Source organism: Triticum aestivum, chromosome 4A (assembly GCF_018294505.1).
Source record: "Triticum aestivum cultivar Chinese Spring chromosome 4A, IWGSC CS RefSeq v2.1, whole genome shotgun sequence".
Taxonomy (NCBI): domain Eukaryota; kingdom Viridiplantae; phylum Streptophyta; class Magnoliopsida; order Poales; family Poaceae; genus Triticum; species Triticum aestivum.
In genome coordinates this window covers 326,234,676-326,262,007 of record NC_057803.1, presented here as the reverse complement: position 1 = coordinate 326,262,007, position 27,332 = coordinate 326,234,676, and the positions used below count along the sequence as shown (strand labels likewise).

General features: G+C 43.8%; 1 protein-coding gene across 2 annotated transcripts; it reads left to right on the top strand.

The window, feature by feature from the left end:
• On the top strand, positions 1-27,332 carry LOC123086054 (chromophore lyase CRL, chloroplastic). 2 transcript variants are annotated; one of them, XM_044507744.1, is made up of 9 exons: positions 1-295; positions 429-478; positions 1,691-1,751; positions 1,854-1,889; positions 2,646-2,696; positions 14,130-14,222; positions 26,481-26,585; positions 26,752-26,844; positions 26,927-27,332. In XM_044507744.1, the coding sequence occupies exons 1-9, from the start codon at positions 116-118 to the stop codon at positions 27,065-27,067; spliced, it is 810 nt and encodes a 269-aa protein (XP_044363679.1). In that variant the 5' UTR covers positions 1-115; the 3' UTR covers positions 27,068-27,332. The 2 variants fall into 2 exon arrangements, with proteins under 2 accessions (XP_044363679.1, XP_044363680.1); XM_044507745.1 differs by lacking the exon at positions 14,130-14,222.

Below are 27,332 nucleotides of genomic sequence, written 5' to 3'. Positions count from 1 at the left end.
TGAACGCAGTATCGCCGTCCACAGAAATACTTTCCCTTTCTCTTTCTTTCTTGATTGATCCTCTTTCGCCTCTGTACCGCGTGTCGGTCCTCGCGAGTTCGCCGTGGAACACCCCATGGGCTCCGGCGAGGACAACCCCGGAGGAACCGGTGGAGGAGTCGGCGGGATAGTCCGGGGTGCGGTGCTGAAGGCGCTCGTCGTCTTCGGCGGCGTTATTCTGATCCGGCGGCTGCGCCGCTCCACCACCCGGTGGGACCACGCCCGCGCCGTCGCCGACGCCCTCTCTGGTGAAAAGGTGAGCCCCCCGCTAGAATTGTAGCCTCCGTTTAGAGTGGCTAAATTTTTGTACTTTTGAGCTAAGGAAAATAACAATAATGTGCCTTGATAGATTTCTTGATTTATATTGCCATGATTGGTTCCATGTGCAGTTCTCGAGGGAGCAGGCGAGGCAGGATCCTGGAAACTATTTCAACCTTAGGTGAAAATTACGCTTCCCATAAGCATTCCGTTTGCACATTAGTTGTTGGGATGTTCGTTTACTTACTTACTTATGAAGCTTTTTATTCCAAACAAGTTGGGGTAGGCTAGATATGAAACCCTTTCACGAGGACTTCCCAGGAGGTCACCTATCCTAGTACTACTCTCGCCCAAATGGGTTTCATACCCAAAAGACTGGCTAGTTTTTACGTTGGCTCGCCAAGCCTATCACAACCCTTAGATATGAAACCCTTTCACGAGGACTTCCCAGGAGTGCGACTTTCTTTTGGGTAGTTGTGGAAGCGGCTTGAGGTGTTCCTGGGTTGTTACTCGTTGCTACTTTGTTATGAATTTGCTAAACTTGTGCTTTCCTAATAATGGGGATATGCATAACCGGTTATTCATTCCTATTGTATTGGTACAATTCACGTTGATTTATGAATACATGTGTTTTGAGCATTGTTGTAGATTTTTGATTCATCACCTTATGGTGGTGGTTGCCTTAGTTTTATTTTTTCTTGGGTAGTGCCAAACTGATTGGGGAATCCAGAAATGTTGCCGGGTTCTGGCTGCTGTCCACAACTCCACATAAATGTTGTGTAAAATTACATTACGACGATAAATTTCTAACATAACTTGAAGTGGCAGCTGTAGAGCATTGTCATAGCATCGTGTCTTTCTTGGCCGAGAGCAAGAGTCGAATAACACCCCTAGGCTGCAATACTAATGATAAAATATGTTCTGTTCTGATCTTAACGAACCACAACGTTAGCAAAACCCCAGAGAAAATAGTTCTGTTGTACTCGATGCAAACAACATATTTATTGAGTCATCTTAATAGAGTAGCAAGTTAAAGGCTGGTCTCCTAGAAGTCTTGAAAAACAGTTTTCTCAAAAGTGATTCTCAATCTATGTGTGGTCCAAATAACCACTGTTAAACCATAAGAGGATATCAGGGTACTTCTTCTCTTATGGTACTTTGTTTACTCAAAGTTCTACCAGATGCCTTGGATGAAAATATAGTTTTCTAAACGTGATACCAAAATAAGTTTTGCAAATAAAAATAAATTAGTATCCCATTAGATGTCACATGGTTGAATTAATGTAACTATTCTGCACTTACTTCCTTTGGCATAAGTTTAAATACTTACTATGCTAATCTACCTTCTGTCACCTAAACATCTTGTGTATAACTTGGCCTTCCATTCTTCTAGAATGCTCACTTGCCCTGCAACTGAGATGGTGGATGGTTCTGGAGTGCTCTACTTTGAGCAAGTATGCCCATTGGTCTTATAAATCCTTCAAATTTGTAGCCTCTTCCAGGATTTTTTTTGCGAGTCTCTTCCAGGAACTTCAGTGTCATACTTCCTTTTGCAGGCATTTTGGAGAGCTCCAGAAAAACCTTTCCGACAAGTATGGTAACTTCTAAACTGCGCATCTAAAGATCTTCTTTGGCCACGGTCTAAAAAAAGTCCCATCTAAAGAAAACCTAAACAGTCTCACTCTTTCAAATCAAAGATTGTACTTCATATGCAAATATATGTTGTACCTGGCCATCAATTCTTGAAGTGTTCCTGTACCAACTTAAATTCCTCATATCAAATATATGTTAAATAAGCTTAGGCTATCATCTGCAACCATACGTGTATAAACATATTCTATGTACCATATCATGTCAGTTCATTATTATCCTCTTCTTTTGTATTCTGTGATATCTGATCAAGGGAAATATTTTTCATGTTCCACTCTTTTGATGAGCATCCAAAGCACACCCATAAAATATTTGTCCATTTCATGTTTCTGCTAATACACATCTTTATGGCAACATAAGGTTTTTGTGCGTACTTTGCTCTTGGTATACCTGTCTATTTTGTTTCGCGTTGTAGATGTTGCTTGTCAGTTTGTAGGCAGTGCAGAAGATTTTGCATACTCTGCCACCTGAATACTTTTATAACTGATATGTTTAATTCATTTGACATAATATGATGCAACGCAAACTGAATAATACATTTTGAAAACAGAAACATGGGTGTTAGTGTCAGACAGTAGAACTTCATATACCCATTTGTAGCGTGTTATTCGGATGATTTAACAATGAAGTTCGACTTCAGTTCTTTAGTCTGTTGTTCTTGCATATATGTAACAATTGTAAGTTGCTGGTGCTTGCAGAGATTCTACATGGTAAAGCCATGTCCAAAGGAGATGAAATGTGACGTTGAGGTAAGCTGCATACTTATTTACCGTTAATAAACACGTCTTAGACTTTTATTATGTGTGTCTGTATATATAATATATAGGACAAATGTTTCCTACGACCAGGTGTAGTTACTCCCACTTTTGTTCCGTATGTTCTAGGTAGTATCTATCATACCGGAGTATATATAAGCGTAGTATGTAGTATATAAGAATGTTGAGGTAGTATATATACTACTTTTTGGGCAGTATGTACCATATAGTGAGCATACTCCTTTTTATGTACAAATATGTACGTATTTTACAAATATAATAAAACCTATGGCCCGCTTGCATTTTTTTTCATATAACTCACTTTGGAGTATCTTAGATATAGTTTATGAACATAATAAAAATGATAAAGTAGTATGTATACTATCACATGGTAGCATATGAGACATGGGTTGGGTGTAACTACACCTGATAATAGGATGTATTAAGGCGGATTTTTTGCCTCCCGGTTGCTATGCTAATGCTACCCCCTGGTGGCTAGACCACCCCGTGCTATCCCGGTTGCTATGCATGCCTTGTGATCTGTGTGCACACTATCCTATAGTCTTCCGTATATCGGGATTCAGTTAATGATGCATGCTATTGATCGCACTAATACGATTGCCAGCAGAGCATGTGTCAGACCAGGGGTATCAAAATGTCAGATCATGAATAGTAAACCTTCTAATTCAATCCCATATGTATGAAAATGCTATAGCTTCCTAACTTTCTATAATACTAAAGATGCTGGTTGGTGAGTAAGATGAAGATTCCCTAAAAAATGCCCCATGAACTCAAAAAAGATCCCCTAAAATGGATGCGTGTATACATACTATCAACATCTAATTTTGTTACTACTCATGACGAGTCAACATTAAGTGTAGTGTGCAGTACAAAGGTGTCAGGTGGTAATGAACTCTAGGTTTTTAAAGCGTCCCTAAGGCGACGCCTAGGCGATGCCTAGGCGTCGAAGCGCTCCCCCTCCGCTTTGTAAAATCGACCGCTTTGGGCGCCTAGGCGTCCAAAGCGCCCGCCTAGGCGTCGCCTAGGTGCCCCCCCCCCTCCCTAAGGTGGTAAGGCGTCGCCTTAAAAACATAGAATGAACTAGTCTAAATGCAATTAGATAACGATAAAGCTATTTTCCGACTGATAGGAATTTAGGGATAGATCCGAACGACTATGTTCGATCGAGTTCCCTCGACTCCAGGTCCCTCCGATTTTCTTTCCCTTCCGTGTCGCTGAACCGTTTTTGTTTTCGTGGGATGAAACCCTCGTACCGGTTTGTGGCCTCCAACCGTTTTTGCATCAGAAAAATAATAATTGCGTTGGTTGGGACTCGATCCCTGGCCGTCTAGTGAAGAGGCCAATGCTTCAGCCCAACTAACCAACTGTCCTTTCCTTCGTAGTTGACTAATGAAATGACCTTCCGCTATTTTAATTAGGCAAGCTTAATGGTCAACGTGCTTCTCCATACAAACAAATCGTGGATCGTAATTCCGAGCCTTTTGTATTTTTGAACTCAAGTCAGCTGGTTTGTTGCATGGCCCAATAACCTATCTCTTGTTTTTGTCAAATCATGTGTTAGGTGACTTTTATTTTGATTTGACGAACACCCAATGCATTTTTCTGGCTCACGTAAGATTTTCATCGGTAACTTATGCGTAAATAGCATCATAATTTACGCTAAAGAGAGATGATAACTTACGCACAAACACCATGCTAACTTTTTAACATGTAAAAAAAGTTGTTGTAACATACACCCAGTTACATTTGTGTAAATACAATGGTAATATGCGCATCACCAACTCGATGGCTTACGCAAAAGGCTGAGATAACTTTTGTGACAGAATTTTTTTGTGGAAAAATATATCCTGTTAAATTCGGTGTAAATTTTGCGGTGACTCCATCCTGTGAAGCACGAGCCGGCGTCCCGCTCCGTCCCGTGAAGGAGGAGGCGGCCTCGCCCCGGCACAACCGCGGCGTCCAGATTGGACGCCGCGTGAAGGAGGAGCCGGCCTCGCCCCCGCACCACCTTGGCGTCCAGATTGGGACGCCGGGTCAAGGAGCCGGCGTCCTCGCCACGCAGCTGGTACGGACACATGGACGCGCCATCCTCGCCATCGCTTCACCGCCAAGGAGTTGCCGCCTGCGATCAAGAAGGTGCGGGGCTGCCTCCTCCACTACCTCAAAGGAGGCGCACGCGGGGTGGTGGTGGTGGTGGTGGGGGGGGGGGGTAGGTGGGTTGATGAAATACACCCCGATAACTTTTGTACAAATAGCATGATAACTTACGCATCGCAGACCTGATAACTTATATGCCTCGGTCCTAGTAACTTTAGTGTGGGAAGTGGGCGTAGGGGTGGTTGATAAAATATCCCCTGATAACTTTTATGTGAATAGCATGATAACTCACACATTACAGACTAGATGAATCATGTACCTCGGTCCTGATAACTTTGGCATGGGTGGGAAGGGTTGATGAAATGTAACTTTTGTGTGAATACCATGATAACTCACACATCACAGACCTGATAACTTATGTGCCTCGGTCCTGATAACTTCGGCGAGGGGGGTGATAAAATATACCCACGGTAACTTTAATGTTAATAGCACGGTAACTCACACATCGCGGACCTGATAACTTATGTACCCCAGTCCCCCAGTCCTGGTAACTTTAGCGCGCGGGGGGTGGGGGGGTGGGTGGTTGATAATATCCCCCTGGTAACTTTTATGTGAATAGCATGGTAACTCACACATCACAGAGTGGGAAGGGGTTGATGAAATATCCCCTTGATAACTTTTGTGTGAATAGCATGGTGACTCACACATCGCAGACCTGATAACTTATGTGCCTCGATCCTGATAACTTTGGTGAAGGGGTTGTTTAAAAACATACCCCCCATAACGTATGTGTAAATAGTTTGGTACTATACACATTGTATACATGATAACTCACGCACAAATACTGTGGTAACTTTAACCTGAGCTGATAAGAAGGTTAGAGAAACCGGTTTTATGCCCCGGTAATATCTGTGTAAACAACATGGCAACGGATGTAGCACATGCGTGATAACTTCCTTAGCCCAGAAGCTGTAACTTTTGATATGAAAGAAGTCGTCGGAACATATCAACATGAGATCTAGTTTCAAAGCTCTCGTCGTGATGATTTTTTTTTGTGAAAATGGTTTTTCGATGGGACCAGCGGTTTGAACTACAAAATATTTTAAAGTTTTGAAATAGGGGAAATCTAGGATAACATCAGCTATTTTGTCCTCTAATTCATTTGCACGCGGGGAGAAAGTTGGAGGACCAATCTTATGCCCTGGTAATTTCTATATAAACAAGATGGTAACTTAGTTATCACAGACGTGATAACTTACTTAGCCTGGTCCTGGTAAGTTTTGACCCAAAAAAAGTCGGCGGAACATATCAACATGGATCTAGTTTCGAAGGTCTCGTCACGACAAAACTTTTATGTGAAAATATTTTTTCAAACGGACTGGCGGTTTGAGCTGCAAAACATTTTAAAGTTCTAAAATAGGGGGGAATCTAGGATGACATCAGCTATTCTGTCCTCTAGTTCATTTGCATGTGGAGAGAAGGTTGGTTGACCATTTTTATGCCCGATAATATCTATTTAAAATAAGATGGTAATTTATGTACCACAAATGTGATAACTTACTTAGCTTGGGCGTGGTAACTTTTGACCCAAAAAAAAGTTGTCGGAACATATCAATATGGGATCTAGTTTCGAAGGTCTTGTCGTGACGAATCTTTTATGTGAAAACGGTTTTCCAATCGAAGCAACGGTTTGAGCTACAAAATATTTTGAATTTTAACTTCTAATGAAATCTTTACAGACATCACATTTCTGTCTTATGTGCATGCATGCATCTTTTGAAGAGATTGGGTGAGATTGGGTTATTTGCCACACTTTATTTAGGGAGTTGATGATTTGCCCTGCTTTGGTTAGAGTTAGATCATTTGCCCCATTTTTCTTCAATCTTTTGGTCATTTGCCCCAGTTTCTGTTTTAATGAATTCTTAATTAGTTTAAGTCAGAAAATGGATGTGGAATGGCCTTTATGCCCCTATGACAGTTTTGCAATTTCTCTGCGTAATCTTCTCTACTTGGTACGACCCCAGCAGATCAATCGATCCATTCACAACTTGTATCCCGTCCTTGTGTTCCTGTGTTAGTTGGAGTTGAAGTTGCCGTGCTATGCCCTGCTCGCCGGAGTCGCTGTAGTTACCTTGGTCACCGGAATCGTCGTTCAGGCCATCACTGATCTGCCTCTTGCTCCAGCTCAAGATTACGCTGCGCCCGTCTCCAGCTCCAGCTCGTGGTCAGCGCCGCCGCTGCTCCCGTACACTCCAGCAGCAACTCTGTTGGAATTAACCACGCGTCCATGTCCGGCTTGGACATGAAGCTAGCTACTACGTACATCCTATGTATCCCCTTGTAACCAAATACGAAGTATCAAATCAGACAAATAAGATAACTGGATCGGTGTTCTGTGTTTTCGCGTGAGTGTCCTGTCCGTTCCTCCGCCGGCGGGTTGCATACGTACGTGAGTTACGTGAGTAGCCTCCAAGAAAATCCATCCACCTGCCTAGCTGCTTCAAAGCCAGCTTCTACATGACTTGCCCTGCCTATGAAAAGCATCGGTGGAGTCAGCTTTGCATGTAGTGTTTGCCCTTTGCGCCTTTGCCGGAGAGTACACGGCGAGTCGCTGTGTCGGGAACAGCGCCCCTGGTTGCAGCTTGGCCCCCGGCCCCCTCGTCTGCTCCCAGCGTACGAGGAGAAGAGAAAACATGACGAACAGTGGTCATAGTTCGACCAGGTAGAGGGGCATAAAGGTCATTCCGCATCAATTTTCTGAAATAAACAAATCAAGAATTCATTAAAACAGAAATTAGGGCAAATGATCAAAAGATTAAAGAAAAATGGGGCAAATGATCTAACTCGAACTAAAGCAGGGCAAATCATCAACTCCCCAAATAAAGTGTGGCAAATGATCCAATCTCCCGTGCTTCACGGTATTTTTTCCAATAAAATAGTACAAGATTAGCAAATAAAAGGAAGTAATCTGAATGTTTAGTGTCTAGTGCAGGATTAGCTAGCATGATTAGTAACTAAAGAAGAAAGAATGCATCGTTCGGATCTGTTGCAATATTTCGATCGTTCAGAAGTTAGCAAGGTCCATTAGATAAATGAAAGATTAATTGATGACAAGCCTAAAAGATGCTACATGGATCTCAAAGCCAGATTAGACAAAAGCGGGAGGCCTGATGGCAAAGACATAATAATCATACTACGGTAGCATTATCTTAAGCATGAGCGCAAAATGCTTATTCTACACCCCTAGTAGCACTTCATACAAAATCTAGTAACACAGTGTACAAAATGTAGTAATTCCAAAACAATTTTTTACTATCCAAGTCCGCCATTTACTACATTCTTCCAAAAGTTACTATATTTTGCATGCTATGTTACTATATCTTACACACTTTTTACTAAGGGTCTACGTAGAATAAGTTATTCTACATGCACATTTACTTTAGCATTACACACACACACACAAAGAAGTTAACCAGCGAACCATTGAATTTTAGCTACAATACGAATGCTTTGAATACCGCTGGATTCGAATCGAATGACGGAGCACGTCCTGACCCAGCAGCTCCTGTTTTTTGAGCGATCGCCGCACCTCCCGCGATCCCCGCTTGGGCTGCCTCTTTCGCTTGGGTTGCCTTCTTTTTTAATCTCGATAAAAAAGGTGCGAAGTAGAGTGTCGAACCTGAGACCTGGTGGCTCAAGTACTATTAGAAGTCCACCCATCAATCACCTAGGAAGGCTCTTTGTTGTGATTATATACATGTTAGATAATTTTTATACCTTCATGTTGAGGTAGGCTACATATTGTAGATCTGATTGCAGTGTTCTTCTGGTGTCATTTCTTTGTATATTTTTTACCTAGAAAAATACTACCAAAATACGCTAGAGGTGTGAGTTGACTTAAACATCAAAGATTAGACCCTACAACCAGCTAGAACACCGTGGTAACTTCTGTGCAAATAGCACGGTGACCTCATAACTTACAAATGTTGTTTAAAAACATATGTGTAAATAGCATGGTAATATACGAACCGTAGACCTGATAACTTAAGTACAAATACAGTGGTAACTTCGACCCATGAAAAAAGTTGGTGAAACCACGGTAATGATGTAGGGTGAAACCCTAGTTCATGATCTTTTCACTTGGAGGGGGGAAAGGGAGCAAATCAAGAGAGGAACACAAGAAGAACACTCAACAGACAAAGATCCAATCACACATATGCTAAATCCACATACATATATGGGGATACAAGGGTCCAAATCCAACACAAGAGGGTAAAAGGAGTACTAGTTCATCCCAATCCTTGAAGGAGAGAGGTCTTGAATCCAACAGGATCTTCCCTAAGAAGGGGTCTTGAATCCACTTGGGGGATCTTCTCGCATGGAGGCCTTGATCTCCATGGGAGAGGTAAGTGGATGAGCAAAACTCAATCTCAAATGAGCTAAACCTTTGCTAACCCTAGCTAGGAGGAGGAGAGGGTCTATATATAGTGTTCCACGAGATGAGAGGGGGGAAGAGGGGATACATGGGCCTCTGGCCCGGTTAGGCACTCGCAGGTGCCGAACGTCCGGGCTGGGGGCCGGATGTCCGGGGCTGGGGCCGGATGAGTTGGCCAAACTTCTGTTGCTCTCGGTGGCCTCGGGCCGGATGTCCGGGCTGGTCGGGCCGGATGTCCGGCTCCCGGAGATTCTTCAACGTTGCATTGATGCTGCTGTTGCTAGACTAGGGGCGCCGGAAATCCAGGCCAGGGCCGAATGTCCGGTCGTCGTAGGATTTCAGTGTTCTCCTTCGTCGTGCTTCATCGCCCGTGTACTTGGGGACTTGGTCTTCATTCCGAGCGTCTCCGAGATGGAGATACAGTCCTCGCTGATGGATCGGCAAGTACTCCACGGTCAGCGGCTATGAGCTAACGTTATGGGCCGTTAGAGAGACCTCGACTCTTTCAGGGAAAGGAGGGAGATCGAATGCGAGATGGAGTCCCTGCGTTTGTTCCCTCCCCCTCGGGACGGGTCAACCTACTTTGCCCGCTCAGGCGCTTCCTCATACCTAGGCACACATAGGATTTCCGATTGGGGCAGTAGCCATGTCTCGCACGGTTCGTATGGAAGCTCGTTAAGGAGAGATGTCACCTCGGTCCTGATAGCTCTTGCACGTGCTCGTGTCATTGGTCCACTTGGCACTTGGGGAGACGGAGGAAGGTCCATGGGGATGACCGTAGGATGCTCTGCATCAGGTAACTTGTGTGTAAATAGCAGGTTTTTTTACGCACCGCAGATCTGATAACTACGTACAAAACACCGCGGTAATTTTGACCCAAGAAAAAAAGTTGTTGAAACATACCCTGGTAACTTCCGTGTAAATATGATGGGTTTTTATGCGCCGCAGAGCTGAGAGCTGATAACTTACGTACAAACACCATGGTCATTTTGACACTTGGGAAAAAGTTGTTGAAAACATACTCCCATAAACTTTTGAGTAAATAGCATGGTAATACCACAAAGCTGATAACTTATGTAGAAACACCATGGTAATTTTGACCCAGGAATTTTTTTTGTTGAAACATCCCTCGGGTAACTTCTGTATAAAAGGTGTGGCAACTTAATGTACCATAGGCAATTTACGTAGCCCTCGCATGGTAATTCTTGGCCCCCAAAAAAGTGGTTGAAACATACCAATATGGGATCTTGTTTCGAAGGTCTTGTCGCGACAGTTTTAATGGTGAAAACGAATTTTGTATCGGATTGATGATTTGAGCTACAAAACATTTGAATTTTTGAAAAAGGAGTGAATCTAGGCTGACATCAGCTTTTGTTCTCGAGTGCATGCATATGTAGGGAAAAGGTTGGGGGAGCCATTTTTTATAGCCCTGGTAGTTTCAGTGTAAACAACATGATAACTTACGCACCGCAACCGTGATAACTTATGTAGCCCAAGCGTGGTACCTTTGTACTCGAAAAAAAAGTCGTCGGACCATACCAGCCTTACCAAAAAACCCGGCTCGCCCACGGGATTTGGCCACCGTTTGGACTAGCACCAAAAAATTGGCTCGCCCAGCCGGCCTGCGATGCCCGTGTGTTATTCTCGCCAATTTGTGGGCGCAGCGAGGGCGTGGAAAACGCTAGCCAAATAATTGGCAGCCTGCTCCAAATCACAATCAGATCAAGCACTAATCAACCCAAGTTACTTGTATAAAACATTTGGCAACTCAGCTACTGACAAACCAAATGAAGTCTTAGTGATTTACCAAAATTTGGGCAAGTACATTGGCTACAATCCAAACAATGATAACTTATCGAAATTTTGGTCATGCCAATTTTTTTGGCTGGGCTAGTTGGGGCACAAACCAAACACACCCTTGAAGATCTCGCCATGATTGATTTAATAGTGAAAGCAGATTTTGAATCGGACCGACAGTTTGAACTATAAAACATTTTGAATTTTAGAATTGGAGAGAATATAGGATGACATCATCAGTTGTCTTTTTTGCATGCATGCATATATTAGTAACAAGAAATGGGGAAGGTGCACGTGGGTTGGGAGGAACGTATCAGAACGATCATTGGTTATTAGAGTCTACACACACACACATAGGAAAAATACATCCTACAACCGGTGGTAGTTACATCCACGTCTCATATTATCATGTGGTAGTATATATACTACTTTATCATTTTAAGTATCTTCATATATTATATCTAAGATTTTCCTAATCGAGCTATATGAAAAAATTGCATGTGAGTCCATAGTTTTTTTTGTATATTTTGAAAATACCTTCTACATACAACATACAAAACTCACGCGAGTGCACTACCACCGGTTGTAGGAAAAAAATTGAGGACTAATTTCCTATACTCGTGTGAGTATGTACTCCCACATTCAAATACACCTCTTGAACAAACATATTATATTACCTCTTTATCATTCTCAATATGCCTTATTAATTATTCTAACACTAGAGGATACCTCGCTTGTTGCTGCAGGAATCGATTTATGAAAATTTGGGTTGCTAACATATGACTTATTATATCTGATTATGTAGAGTTGCAAAATATATATTGAACATAAGTAGAATAATTGAATGGAAAATGTTTTTTCATGCATGGTTGAATGTTGTGGTGAGTCTTTCTCTATGCATGATTGCATGTTGAGGTGAGCCTCATTCCATTCATAATTGTATGGTGAGGTGGCATGCTTGCATGTTGAGGTAAATAAATTAGTGGGGATCACTCTTTTATGTATATAGGTTGCCTAAATACAAGTTTACAACAACAACAACAACAACAAAGCCTTTAGTCCCAAGCAAGTTGGGGTAGGCTAGAGGTGAAACCCATAAGATCTCGCAACCAACTCATGGCTCTGGCACATGGATAGCAAGCTTCCACGCACCCCTGTCCATAGCTAGCTCTTTGTCGATACTCCAATCCTTCAGGTCTCTCTTAACGGACTCCTCCCATGTCAAAATCGGTCGACCCCGCCCTCTCTTGACATTCTCCGCACGCTTTAGCCGTCCGCTATGCACTGGAGCTTCTGGAGGCCTGCGCTGAATATGCCCAAACCATCTCAAACGATGTTGGACAAGCTTCTCCTCAATTGGTGCTACCCCAACTCTATCTCGTATATCATCATTCCGGACTCGATCCTTCTTCGTGTGGCCACACATCCATCTCAACATACGCATCTCCGCCACACCTAACTGTTGAACATGTCGCCTTTTAGTCGGCCAACACTCCGCGCCATACAACATTGCGGGTCGAACCGCCGTCCTGTAGAACTTGCCTTTTAGCTTTTGTGGCACTCTCTTGTCACAGAGAATGCCAGAAGCTTGGCGCCACTTCATCCATCCGGCTTTGATTCGATGGTTCACATCTTCATCAATACCCCCATCCTCCTGCAACATTGACCCCAAATACCGAAAGGTGTCCTTCCGAGGTACCACCTGGCCATCAAGGCTAACCTCCTCCTCCTCACAGCTAGTAGTACTGAAACCGCACATCATGTACTCGGTTTTAGTTCTACTAAGCCTAAACCCTTTCGACTCCAAGGTTTGTCTCCATAACTCTAACTTCCTATTTACCCCCGTCCGACTATCGTCAACTAGCACCACATCATCCGCAAAGAGCATACACCATGGGATATCTCCTTGTATACCCCTTGTGACCTCATCCATCACCAATGCAAAAAGATAAGGGCTCAAAGCTGACCTCTGATGCAGTCCTATCTTAATCGGGAAGTCATCGGTGTCGACATCACTTGTTCGAACAAAATCTTTTGGGTTTCATCTCCATAAGAGTGGCTGAGTTTTTACGTTGGCTCGCCAAGCCTATCACAACCCTCCTCCTTTACCCGGGCTTGGGACCGGCTATGTTGAGACAACATAGGCGGAGTTGCCTAAATACAAGTTTCATGAAAAAATATCGTCGAAGCCCTTGATTTATGCAGTATACAAGTTTTACGTACAACAATGCAATTGTTTATGTATTTCACAAATATAGTAAAAACAATGGGCTCGCTTGCAATTTTCCATGTAGCTCACTTTGGAGCATCTTATTTTAGATATAGTATATGAACATAGTAAAAATGATAAAGTAGTATATATATACTACTACATGGTAATATATGAGACGTGGGTGTAACTACACCTGGTTGTAGGATGTAACATACACATGGTAAAATCGTGTCTATCAATGCTGTCTAATCGTGGGCTCTGCCCGCTGCGCGAGCCGCTCGACTAATCCTGCGTCACCTTAAGATAACTAAGTGTCCTGGTAATCTAGTTACAGCCCTGTACAACTCCTCGCCCAGTTGCTGCTCGTAATATAATTAATCATTTTGGTAATCTAGTTGCTACCTGCTGCCCGACTCCTTGCCCTGCTTCTGCTTGTAATATAATTAGTCTGCCTTCTGCCCAACTCCTTGCCTCGCTGCTGCTCGTAATATAATTAATGATTCTGGTAATCTAGTTACTGGCTGCCGCAAAACTCCTAACCCTGCTCATTGGTGATCGTAATATAATCAATCGTTCTGGTAATCACCGGCTGCGCACAACTTCGCCCTACCAAATTAGCCAACCCGTTTTTCTTTTTTTATTAAATGGTGGTAAAATAATTTAAAACATAGTAGTACTCTGATTTGATACGAGCCAACAAGACATGCTTTTGGCCATTTAATAACTGTAATTTGAATCTTGGATGACATTTGCCCAACAAATTTGAATGTTTGGTTTCAATAAAAGCAGTACAATGGCATTTGAAGTACCTTTAATTCAACCATGCTTTGTTGAGATAACATTTTGAATTATCCTCATTGGACAGTTGAGTTCTTATGCAATTAGAGATGTTGAAGAGTACAAGAATTTCTGTGACCGACCAAAAGATCAGAGGCCGCAGCCAGAAGAAGTAATTGCGGTATGTCTTGTTTCCGATGAAACCATACTTTCCAGGACACCCACTTATGGGACATCCCCTTTACTTTAATTTCTGATGTGGAATTTTAATTCATCTTGCTCATGAATCCATGTCATGGTGGGTTCTAATGTAGTGATATAATGGATGAACTAGCTTGGTGTTTGTAAGTTAAAATATTTTATAATCTGTAATCTATGTTTTCAAGGCGTCCAGGCGCTTTAAGGCGCTGGGGGGGCGCCTCAACGCCTAGGCGCTCAAAGCGTGAGGCGAGGCGACGCCTTAGACACTTATTATTAGGCGCTAGGGGTACTAATATGGCAGCCATGAGTGGACATGTAACTGATTCATACCTTGAATTTCCTGGTTGTTGAGCCCACATAGCATCCATTCCTCCCGTCTTGTTTCCCATTTCTGCCTTCCACAATAGAAATCTGCATAAAGATGAACATATATCATAGTATATGGTTAAAACTAGACTTAATTAATAGATCACCATTGGTAAAAAACAGAGAGTAAATGACAGAAAAAGTGCAAAACAAGATGACAAACATGAGTGCATTACATATTACATAAACTAGGTCCACAACACAATAAATTAGGTTCAGAAGTTCACAACATAAATTAGGTTCCAAACAGGCAAACACATGATCATAAGCAAGGCTGGCCACACTCAATTCTCAATAGCCATCATCGAACTCATCCATGATAGCATTTGTGTTGTCTTCGCCATCTTGGTCAGCACTAGTTGGATCTTCATCATCATCGGTCACATCAACATCATCTTGAAGAAAGTCTGAATCATCATCCTCTCCATTGGGGATACTTGATTGTTGTTCTTGGTCATCCTCTTCGTCATCTTCATGAAGAAATGTTGGTGACGGAGCAGCCCTTTTGCGCTGCCTTTGGTACTGGACATTAACATTTGAGGCCCCCCTTGCCATGGTGCTAGCTCTAGGAAAGTTGCGACCTTGCAGCGACGAACTTGCACCAACAGCCTCATCAACAAGCTCCCATGAAATGTCATCGGGACACCCTCGAGCACCTTGGGGTGGAGATATTGTTGGGTCAACCCACTCATTGCCCCAATCAAAATCCTCAATGACTAGAGGGTCATAGTTATTGCCACCCATCTTCTCACGCCTCTTTTGAAACCTATCCAAGTTCTTCCGGTTGTATGAAACAAAGACATTGTCATTCAAGAGTCGGTGTTGTAACCGGTTCCTTTTCTTGGTATGGATCTACAAATAGCAAATAGAGTGAATAAATAAGTTGCTGAGATTACGTGCTGAAAGCCTGAAACTAACTTTCTCTTGATGAAATAAAGACAAAGAAGTTACTCACATGTTCAAATGCGCTCCAATTCCTCTCACAACCGGATGATGAAGCACAAAGACTAACAGTACGCTTTGCAAACCTTTGTAGCTCAACTGCCCGACCAGCATATGAACGCCACCAATCAACTAAAATGGTAAAATAAACACACACATGCATTAGGAGTTTGTACTTTGTACAGAAAATAACATGCTGAAATTAACTTGCTTGTTGCTGAAATTAACTTTAGTTCACTTACGAGGGTTTTTTCCGACCATGTTATCGATTGCCATCTGATTAGCAAAGGGTCCTCTCTTGTCCTCATAGTCAACGGCTTGTGCATCAATCTTGTTGCGAGTATTGACATCAAGTACTGTTCGTGCAAGGACATCATTAAAACAACTTCTTAGCTCACCAATTAGGGCATCATCACCACTCTCAACAATAGAGAAGTATTTTCCAGGGTTCAAAAACAAAGCAGCCCCATATAATGGATGATCCATTTGATTCTCCCAACGTTTGTCAACAATGTCAATGATCTTCTTGAGCAAAGCTTGCTTGTTTTGGTGGGGAAAACCTTGATTGATCTTCTCCTTTGCAAACCTCATTAATGCTGTCATTTCTGGCATGGCAGGAATCTCATCACCATCCGCTACCCTAAGCACTCGAAGTAGTGGACCTGAAGCTCTAAGCAAGGTTTACGAGTCGACAAGTCGACGAGTCGTTCCGAGGTAGAGACTCATAGACTAATCGAGACTAGTCTAGACTAGTGCTAGACTAGTCGACATGGTACTGTAGTACTCAGCTACTAATACCTAGTGGTAGTATGTAGTATATACTAACAGTACAGTATGCAATAAAACCAGCCACCGTCTAAATCATTGAGCTATGCAGTGTTCTGGGCCCAAGTGGGTATGGAATGGGACCAGCCACTGTCTAAATACTAGCCCAGCACCACGCATCACCCCCCAGCTGGCCCATTTGGGCCCAAATGGCCAGCCTACTTAGCCCCCAGCCACTGGAACCCTAGCTCCCGACCTCTCCAATCGCCGCCGCCAGCGCCATCACGCACGAGAGCACGCGCGCACGCGACCCGCGCCTCCTGCCGCCTTCCGCCGGTCCCGGCCGCTGCCGCCGGCGAGCCCGCCGACCACCGCCATGCCTCCTCCTTTCCTCTCCTCTCTCTCTCTTCCTTCTCTCCCGTCTCAAGGCCGCGTGCCCCTACGGGTCACGGCCATGGCCGCCGCCTGAGCACGAGCTCCGGCCGGCCGCCGCACCTGGCTGCGCCATCCGCCATCCCTGCGGTGGGTGGTGCGGTGGGTGGCGGCGGCGGCGGCAGGGCAGTGGGTGCTGGCGGCGCCTCGTCCCAGCTGAGGCAGCTCTCTTTTTTGAGTCGCTCGACTCATATATGTTGACTAGTCCAGACTAGTCGTCGACTAGTCCAGACTAGTCGTCGACTAGTCCATCCACGGCTCGACTCGTATTTGTAGTCTACACGAGAAAATGAGTCGACATCCACTCTGCGACTCGTAGACTAGTCGAGCGACTAGTCTAGACTAGTCGTTCGACTCGTAATCACTGGCTCTAAGGCAGTCCTCAATTGCATGCCACCAATCTGCTGAAAGCACAATGTCTTGCACATTCAAACCGGCTGCAGTTTTCGCCAATTTGTTTCCGACCCATGCTTGACATGTAAATAGACTCCTCAATGCTTGCTTGTGCTTGACCAAACTCTTAAGAGCAAGAATGGATGTGGCAAAGCGAGTGGCTGCGGGTCTCACAAGATCCAGCCCACCCGTTGCCTTCCTCATTAGACTAAGAATTCTGCCATGCCTATAGATGAAAGTGGTGACTCGTCTACCCCGTGCAATAGGCTTCTTAAATGCCTTTAGCTTCCCTATATCTTCCAACATTAGGTCCAAGCAATGGCATGCACATGGACTCCAATATAGTGTAGGAATCCTTTCCATTAGTATCTTGCCCGCTGCCTTGTAGTTCGCACCATTGTCGGTGACAACTTGGACAACATACTCTTTACCGACATCCTCGATTCTCTTCTCTAGCAAATCTGCTATCATCCGAGCATCTTGGCATTCACTTGATGCATCAACCGACTCCAAGAAGTAAGTGCCCGCCGGGCTGTTTACAAGGAAGTTGATCAAGTGGCGTCCCCTTTTATCGGACCAGCCATCTGACATTAGTGTGCAGCCATATTGCTTCCATGCTACCTCGTGCGTCACCCTCAACTTTTTTGTTTCCTTGACACCATCCCTAAGCAATGGCTCCCGCAGCTCATGAGGAGAAGGAGGCTTGTAACCCGAGCCATATTGACAAGAGGCTTCTATTGCAATCTGGAATTGCCTAGAGCTTGCAACATTGAAAGGAATGCCACACTCATAGAAAAACAATGCCCACTGCATACTCACATAGTGCCTCTCTTCCGGTGTTTTTGTGCTGGACTCCATGGTGCTTTGAGAGCAACCGGAGCGTCTTTCATCGACAACATCCTCAGGTTTTTTCCTAAGCATGGAAACAATTGACTTGGTTGCAACAGATTGAAACTTTTTGCCTGACATTTTTACCGCAAAGGCTTTCTTGTTCTTCTTGGCTGCTGTCCCTGAACTTGGTCTTGTAGCGAAGCCTTGAACTGCTGCTGCATTAGTGGAGCTTTGAACTGTCCCTGCTGCATCTACCTCCACTACTACATCATCATCATCATCTGGCTGTCCTATGTTTCTCCTATTCTTTTCCAAATACTCTAACATCTCCCTCCTAAGCTGTGTGGTAGCCTTTGGACAACCTGTTGCATCCCCACCAGTGCCAGCAAGATGCTCTTTGTGTCTCTTGATCCCTCCTTTAGTTATCTTGCCACAAAGATTGCACACAACATTATTGATGTTGCCAGGTTTCAACCAATACCCATAATTCCAGCCTGGATCATTTGACCTCCGTGGCCTGCGTTCTGGATCTTCCATTGGATCATAAGCATCACCACCCCCATTAGCTCCTGCATCTGCCATTGTGGGACTGCAAAGTGCAAAGTGCAAACAATTAACAATATAATAGAGGGCACAACCGCAGAGGACAAACAGCTACTATTCTAATAATAAGCTAGTATAAAGAAGATCCACTAACCTACTATTCTAATCAGCTAACAAGGACAATCAGCAACTATTTTAATCACAACTTGCAGCTTACACTACTATAATAGAGGGCAGTGGGCAGAGGGCAGAGGCACAAGCAGCACATCTACACATGCATATACTAAACAGAGGGTTTAGAGGCAAGGCAGTGAGGCACAAGCAGCAGCAGCACCATCAGAAAACATGGGCAGGTGAGGGGAAAAGAGAGGCAGAGAGGAGCCGTACCTTGGGAGAGGGCCACCGTCGGCGGAGGAGATTGGCCGGAGAGGGGGAGGGCCGGCGGAGATGGATCTTGGCCGGAGAGGGGAAGGGCCTGCGGAGGAGGAGCTTGGCCGGAGAGGGGGAGGCCGGCGGAGGAGCGGATCTGGGCCGGCGGCGTGAGAGGAGAGAGCTCCTCTCTCTTTTCCCCTTGATTTGGAGTCACGGGTGTGTTCCCCTCTCTCTCCTGCCTCTGTTTACCCCCTCTCTCCCGCCCAATTTCTCTTCCCTCCCGCCAATTCCTCTTTCTGGCGCGCGCCAGCTGCTGGTTCCCGCTCAACCTGCCCATGCATGTCCAGGGCGTCCAAAATCAACTAAAGCGGCGCCTTATCCGCCTAGGCGACGCCTTGGACGCCTCAACAGCACAAGGCGGACGCCTTAGATAGAAAACTAAGGCGACGACGACGCCTTGACGTCCCCGAGCGCTCTGACGCCTAGGCGACGCCTTGAAAACATAGTCTGCAATACTCATTGGCACTCTTGAGACTACTTTACCCACTTTACCCTCTCTTCCAATTTGTGTTCATCAACCTAGTTGTAGAGTCATTATGTCATATTAGCGTTCTTTGTTGTTGAGCTTAGACAAACTATTTCATTGGATTGCGAATTTGTCAGCAACATGGGAAACGGGGTCCCCCGTGCCTACTGGAGATGGGCCTAGCTTTATGTCTAATACTTAAAGAAAGAGAGAAAACCATACTCGGGGCCTCCCAAGCATGAAGAGACTGGCAATCACAGGGAATCTGTAGTGTTTCCCAAGATGGGAATTGGGACTGCTAGATTCTCTTCCAATTTGTGTTCATCAACCTAGTTTGTAGTTTCATTATGTCATATTAGCGTTCTTTGTTGTTGAGCTTAGACAAACTATTTCATTGGATTGCGAATTTGTCAGCAACATGGGAAACGGGGTTCCCCGTGCCTACTGGAGATGGGCCTAGCTTTATGTCTAATACTTAAAGAAAGAGAGAAAACCATACTCGGGGCCTCCCAAGCATGAAGACACTGACAATCACAGGGAATCTGAGAGTTGGTCGGGATCCTCCCGAGCAACTGATCCTCGCCTGCCGATCGTTTAAGGGGCCCACAAGTTGGCAAAAGATCAAGCACATGCTTGGTCACTTCTCTTCGGGCTTTCCGTGAGACCCGAGGCCACAAGCACATTAATAGTTATGATGATTCTGAACAGTAAGTCGGTTCGCTCCGAACCGAGGTGATATAGCCTGCCGCGTATCATGAGCGCAGGTCATTTTTTTTTTTACTATCAACATGCTGGATGTAGCTTGTCTCTTCGGCTGTCTCCCGCTGGCAAGTTGGACCTGGCGAGCTGTGTACGGTTGGAGAGGTTTGACTCGTCAACACGACCTACTCCCACTGCCATATCCTCTAACGGACCCGCGTGGGCTGCACAGGCTAGGTCACCCAAGATCGATAGTGGCTTGGTTTGTAACAGGATATTGTGGTGCTCCCAGGCCCTATATAAGAGGAGGACCAAGGCAGTCCAATGGTCGTCGCACTCGCATCACTGGCGAATTTCGGAGGAAAGGTTGGAGTCCTTTAGTAACAGTTTCTCCAATATTGGTCTGAAGGTTGTATCTGAAGTATAGCTTGCTGCCACTTCCTGTGACCGTCACAGGAATGATTTGAGAAATTGCCATTAATGAACAACATTTCCTTGATAAGGCACCAGCTACTCTGTTAAGGGCGCCTTTCTTGTATTGTATTCTGAAACCAAATTCTAGCAACTTCATCACGAGCTTATGGTTTGCTTAGCACCTATAGCTCGTACCTCTGCTTGCAGTGTTGTTATGTCTGATCTGACAGACTGTGTTTCCTTCTGGTTCTCAAAGACCTCGGATCGCATGCCCAGGAGATCTTGTAGTTCCCCGTCATCATTTCCCACCTTGCTCCTCCCCATCTGGATCTGGCCTTCAGGAGAGAGAATTTCACATCAGAACTAGTCCAGCAACTGGATCTCCCACACCAGATCTCGTTGTCGAACTGCGCTGCCGACAAAGTGGTGTACTAAAGCAGCACAAGGTTGTGGAGGAACAACTTACAAAGTATACAACGCGAGTGTTGATGGAACTACTTCTATGTGCTGCGCTAGATATCGTTCTAGAGGCGGAAACAGGCTAATGTGGCAGCAGGAGTTCAATCCAAATTTCCTAGAGCACAAGATCTACTCCAAGATCTTAGATAAGAACATCAAGTTCTACTATAGGTAGTGGGGGTACATAGTATGCTTACAAACTAGAGGTGAGGACCTCTATTTATAGGGCTTTGGGAAGCCTTCACATCTCACTTCTACTTATAGCTAGAACACCCTAGAAAACATTACTTAAGATTCATCATTGTACTCATAGCTACTCGTAGCTAGAAGACTCTAGAAAACAGTAGCCAGGGTTAAGAAAAGAAAAGAAATACTAGACTAGACACTAGAGTAGAAGTATATAGAAGTAGCCAAACAGATTTGACATCTGACTTCATTTTTCCTTTCCTCATCTATTGTTCCTCATCATTCTCCATTGATTGTTTGTAACTCGACCTTGAGTTATCTTCAGAGCCCTTCTTCTGGGTGGAGTCAAGTCCGCAACAATGAAAGTGTTGGATATACCCATGTCGCTTGGAAGATCTGTCACACAGGCATTATTATTTATCTTCCTCATAATAGAGAAGGGCCCATACCCTCGCTGCCTAAGCTTCCCTTTAACACCTAAAGGCAGCCTCTCTTTTCGGAGGTAGACCATCACCTTATCATCAACTTGGAATGTTTTCGGCCTCCTTTTGCAGTCAGCAAGTTGTTTATATTTCTGATTTTGTGCATCCAAAACACCACAAATTTCTTAAAAATAACTCAGTGTAATTACCAATAAAGGGCAATGCTGATTTTGAGTTTTCCCTTGATGGTAGCTTCACCACGTCCACCGTATTTGTTGGAACTTTAGTGTAAACAATAGAAAAAAGACTCCTTCCTGTGGACCTATGCTTAGAGCTGTTGTAGGAGAACTCGGCAAAAAGCTAAATCCATTGTCCCTTCATGTCTCCACAAATGCAAAGGATCAGATTACCCAAAAACTTGTTCACCACTTCCGTTTGTCCATCTGCTTGTGAATGGGCAGTGCTAGAATTTTTTAATTCAGTGTTGAATTGCTTCCACAAAGTGAGCCAAAATGCAGCAAGAAACTTGCTATCATGGTCTAAGACGATGAATCTTGCAACTCCATGAAGTCCGACAGCTTCTCAAAAGAATTGGTTTGCCACATGATGATCCATCTTAGAGAATCTGTCCAGAACAACAGACACCACATCACTCCCTCGTCTTGTTGTTGGCAAACCCAAGACGAAGTCCATAGAGGTATCCTCCCACGGAGCAACAGGAACAGGCAAAAGCATGTATAACCCTATATTCTTTACTTGGAACTTGGTCTTTGCAGTTTTGACATATGGGGCACCGTTGAACAAACTTTTGAGCATCTCTTTTGTGTTGTGGCCAAAAGTAACAAGCCTTCAGGTTAGTGATAGTCTTGTCGCGTCCAACATGGCCACTAAGATCACTTGAACACTTGAACGGAGCTCTCTAATTAGTTTGTCATATAGAGAACTCCTTGGGATGCACAAACGATCATTTTTTAAGAGATAGCCATCTTGCACCAAATAGTCATCACATAATGGTTGGCCCGTGCTGTGCTTTACCCAAACATGGCCAAAGTCTTCACCATCCTCATACAATTCCTTTATTTGATCCATGCCTGGATGTTTAACCTCAAAAAAAGTCAAGAGGCATGCATGACGACTCAACGCATCGACCATTCGGTTAGTTGTTCCAGATTTATGCACGATGAGGTAGTTAAACCTCTCCAAATATGTTGCCCATCTTGCTAGCATGCGCTCAACATGCTTTTGATTTCTGAAATGTTTCAAGGATTGATGGTCACTGTAAACAATGAACTCTTTAGGCGGCAAATAGACTTCCCAAGTTTTCAAAGCTCTGAAAATGACATACAATTCTTGCTGATAAGTACTCTTCTGCCTTGGTTCGCTTAATTTCTCACCGAAGAAAGCAATAGGCTTCCTTCTTGAGAGAGAACAACACCAATGCGTACTCCACTTGCATCACACTCCAACTCAAAAGTCTTGTTAAAATGCGATAACACCACGACACGAGCTTGTGAGAGTTTTTGCTTGATCTCATTGAAACTAGTTTCGGCCGCTTTCGTCTATTGGAACTTTCCTTTCTTCAAACACCTGGTAATTGGTGCCATGATAGTGCTGAAATTCCTCTTAAATCGCCTATAGAAAGTTATAAGGCCATGAAAACTTCTTACCTCAGAAATGGTCTTTGGAGTTATCCATTCTCGGTCTCGGTAATTGGTGCCATGATAGTGTGCTGAAATTCTTCATAGATCGCCTATAGAAAGTTGCAAGGCCATGAAAATTGCTTACCTCATAAATGGTCTTCGGAGTTGGTCATTCTCAGATTGCTTCAACCTTAAAATTATCAACACGATTACCGTCACATGTTATGTCAAATCCTAGGGAAAGAAGTTGTGTTTGCAGGAAAACACATTTCTTCAAGTTGACGTAGAGCTCATTTTCCTTTAGTACTCTTGGCACCTTCCGAATGTGATCTAAGTGTTTATCCTCATCCTTGCTATAGATCAAGATGTCATCAAAATAAACCACAACAAAGTGGGATAAGAAGGGCCAAAGGACTTGGTTCATCAAATGCATGAATGTACTTGGTGGATTTGAGAGTTTGAATGCCATGACTAGCCATTCAAAAAACCTTTCCATTCATCTCCGGATCTGATGCGAATTTGATGATATCCGCTTCTAAAATCTAGCTTTGTGAACACTCTTGCTCCACTAAGCTGATTCAACATATCATCCGGACAGGGAATAGGGAACCTGTACCTTACAGTGATCTTGTTGATGTCTTTACTGACCACACACATGCAGCAAGATCCATCTTTCTTTGGCGTGAGTAGGGCTCGTACATCACATGGGCTAATACTTTCTTGAATGTGTCCTTTTTGCAGCAATTCCTCCACTTTCTCCTTCAATATGTCATGCTCTTTTGGGATCATTCGGTAGTGTGGAAGATTAGGAAAACTTGCTCCCGGAATTAAGTCAATTCTATGTTGAAATCCTCTCATTGGTGGCAGGCCTTGTGGCTCTCCAAGTATTTTCTGAAATTCTGCTAATAGGCCACATACCTCCGTTGGAATTTCGACAACCTGATGCTCTTCTCCTTTTACAATAGGCCACGTACCTCTGAAATTCTGCTAATAGGCCACGTACCTCCGTTGAAATTCTGCTAATAGGCCACTATGAATTTCCCTTCCCTTTATGTGTACTTGTGTAGTAAGTATCCACATCAAATTGCCAAGGTCTCCCAAGAAGAACATGGCTGGCACCCATGCCAACCACATCACAACCACTCTCTCTTTTCAATGGAATGAAACGTGGGTCCCCTGCGTTTTCTCGAAAAAAAATGCTTGCCCAAAGAAAGTGGCAGGTTGGATTGTTTGGTGATCCTTATATTCACTCCTTGATCCACCCAATAATGTAGCGATTTAGATGATCATGAGTTTCAAGCTTTAAATGGTTCACCAAATTCTGTGAGATAAGATTCTCGCAGCTGCAACTATCAGTTACTAATCTGCATACCTTGCCATTCATAGTGCATTTGCTCTCAAATATTTCCTTCCGTTTTGTGTCGTCAGGTTGTGGTGTGGAACATAGGAGACGCTGAATCACACATACCACCCCTTCACCTTCTTCTTGATAAACCTCTTATCCCTCTATATCTTCAGATTTGTATTCCTCATTGTCTTCACCATCATGGATAGTTGTGTTAACATATTTCCTTAGTGGGCAACCGCTGGATATGTATCCCTCTTCACCACATTTATAGTCTAGTTTGCTCCGGGATGGGTTGTTTTGCCTTTGGTGGAGCGGTCTTTTCTTCCACTCTATTAGTGTGACTTCTAGACGAGCCTTCGGTACGAGGATATGGAGGATATGTGCCCTTAGTTGTCTTTCTCACAAACCTCTTGGCCTTTAAGGCTAGAGCTTGTGCTTGACAATGGATCAGATTTGCTGCATCATCAATCGATCTTGAATAGGATCAGTGAGACCATTGATATACCGTGCAACTTGTTGATCTTTAGTTTCGGCAAGGTTGCGCCTCACTTGTAGCCTTAAAAACTCCTCCATGTAATCTGAAACAGTCCTATTTGCTTGGGCGCAATTTTGAAACTGAATAAACATGATCTGCTCATAATCAGCAATCTCTCATTCGAAAGACTCTTCATTCACCGCCAAGTTCTCACACGACGTTCTCCTCTCAGGCTGTGTTCTTCTTGAAGGCGATGCCAGCATGCACTGGCTCCTCCTTTCAACTTGTAGGCGACCAAAGAAACTCTACGATCTTCTGGAATCTCGACCTCAAAGAAAGTCTCCACTTCATATAACCAATCAAGGCACCCTTCAATATCAACATTTCCATTAAAAGTTGGGATCTCAGCTTTCACCTTTTCTTTATCCCTTGCATATATAGGGTTGGGTACTCTCTGATATGCATAGAGAATAGGTTCTTCAAGGGCATCATCATATTCTTCACCTTCAAAAGCTTCAACATAAATTGGCCTTCTTGAAGCACACTGAACTGCACATTTTTGTGGTAGTCAATAGTCTTGCTCCAAGATTACCTCCTCTTCTTCCCTGTCGAACATCTTCTTCATCCTTGATGAATTTTCTTCGTTGGCAGCATCCATCTCTTCTCCAATTGCTTCATTGCTTGCTGCAGCTCCATTCTCAAAGAGAACAACAAGAACTAGCCACCTGAAGCGGCACAAGGTTGTGGAGGAGCAACTACACCTTACTGCTACAATGTGTACAACACAAGTGTTGAAGGAACCATTTCGATGTGCCGCGCTAGATATCGCTCTAGAGGCGGAGATAGGGCTGATATGGCAGCAAGAGTTAAATCCAAAATTCCTAGAGCACAAGATCTAGTCCAAGATCTTAGATAATAACGCCAAGTTCTACTATAGGTAGTGGGGTACATAGTCTGCCTACAAACTAGGGGTAGCTAGAACACTCTAAACTAATTCTGTGGAGAAATTGGAAGATAATTGGCCAAATCAAGGGATGAGATCTATATTGAAACGTATATGAAGTATGTGTTCATGGCCACATGGCCGGAATAAAAGGGGAATAATTCTCAATGCCCAGCTCAGCCACAACTCGGCTGTTGTATAGGTTAAGAATTAACCATAGATGACAGTAAACAGTAACTTGTCTTAAATGATCTCCGCCGTCAAGTGAGGTTTAACCTGAGCGAAGCTAGCCGTCCGATTCCACGAAGCGTTTTCGGAAGCGATACAGTTAACTGAAGAAACATGACAGTTTGTCAGGCTCATGTTCTGACAATGTGGTCACACATCCCAGCTTGTTTTTTCTTTTGACGGGGTTTTTTCTTACGGTGATCCTAGCTTGTGGCATATACAACTGTCCTTGCACTCAAGTATTTCGTGTTCAGGATATCGCAGAGCATTTGACCACCATACACTTATCACGATGTGAACGTGGAAAACGCTGCTTATATGAAGGATCAACCCCACCGGGAGGTTTTCCCAACAGTTGGGTAAGCTACTTATTCTCCATTCTGAATCTACATGCCTAATCTTCTTCCTGACCAAGAATAATTTGAAATTGCCCTTTTTATTTTTATATCAATTCACACCTAGGGATTGTCCTCTTATGCAATGCTTAGCTATCTTGATTCCATCTGAAGATTAATCTTTCGACAGAGCGGTGCAGCATATTGTACATCTGATCTGTCCATTCATAAGAATGGTGAAATACACATTTGGGACAAGGGTTTTGACGACGATGGGAGCCAGGTAGGCTTCCTATGTTTTGACTTGCTATGCCTGTGAAAAAAGAGAGGAATATTATTTTGATGCATTGCCCACTTATGCTCAGGTTTGGGGAACCAAGGCTGGCCCTTACGAGTTTAAGCCTGCTCCCAAGTCCAATTATGATGACATGTTCTCACCTTTAAATTTCTCTGCCCCCTTGTCACTAGAGAAGATGGAAAGATCATATGCAATTGATGACCAGTAGATGAGCATTGTTAATACATTTTATTGTTAGAGAACACCATAAGAATATCATGTGTTTATATATTTTGACAGTATCTCTGATCATCAACAAATGGTAATTCTGTGGGTGAACACTTGCAATGCCTGACAACATAGTGAGATATAACAATTGTCATATTGCAGCTAACATGAGTTATGTAAGCAGACGGAGCATTAATTCTAATGTTCGTTAGATGGAGATGCTTGTTAGATAGTGTCTACAATTTCTGTAATTAATATCTTTTACA

What these genes read in the sequence shown, in the direction of transcription:
- LOC123086054 (XM_044507744.1), top strand. Translation starts at nt 116, where the DNA reads ATGGGCTCCGGCGAGGACAACCCCGGAGGAACCGGTGGAGGAGTCGGC. An exon ending in AGCCAGAAGAAGTAATTGCG is followed by an intron (nt 14,223 to 26,480) that starts GTATGTCTTGTT and finishes TTTCGTGTTCAG; the next exon opens with GATATCGCAGAGCATTTGAC. An exon ending in GAGGTTTTCCCAACAGTTGG is followed by an intron (nt 26,586 to 26,751) that starts GTAAGCTACTTA and finishes ATCTTTCGACAG; the next exon opens with AGCGGTGCAGCATATTGTAC.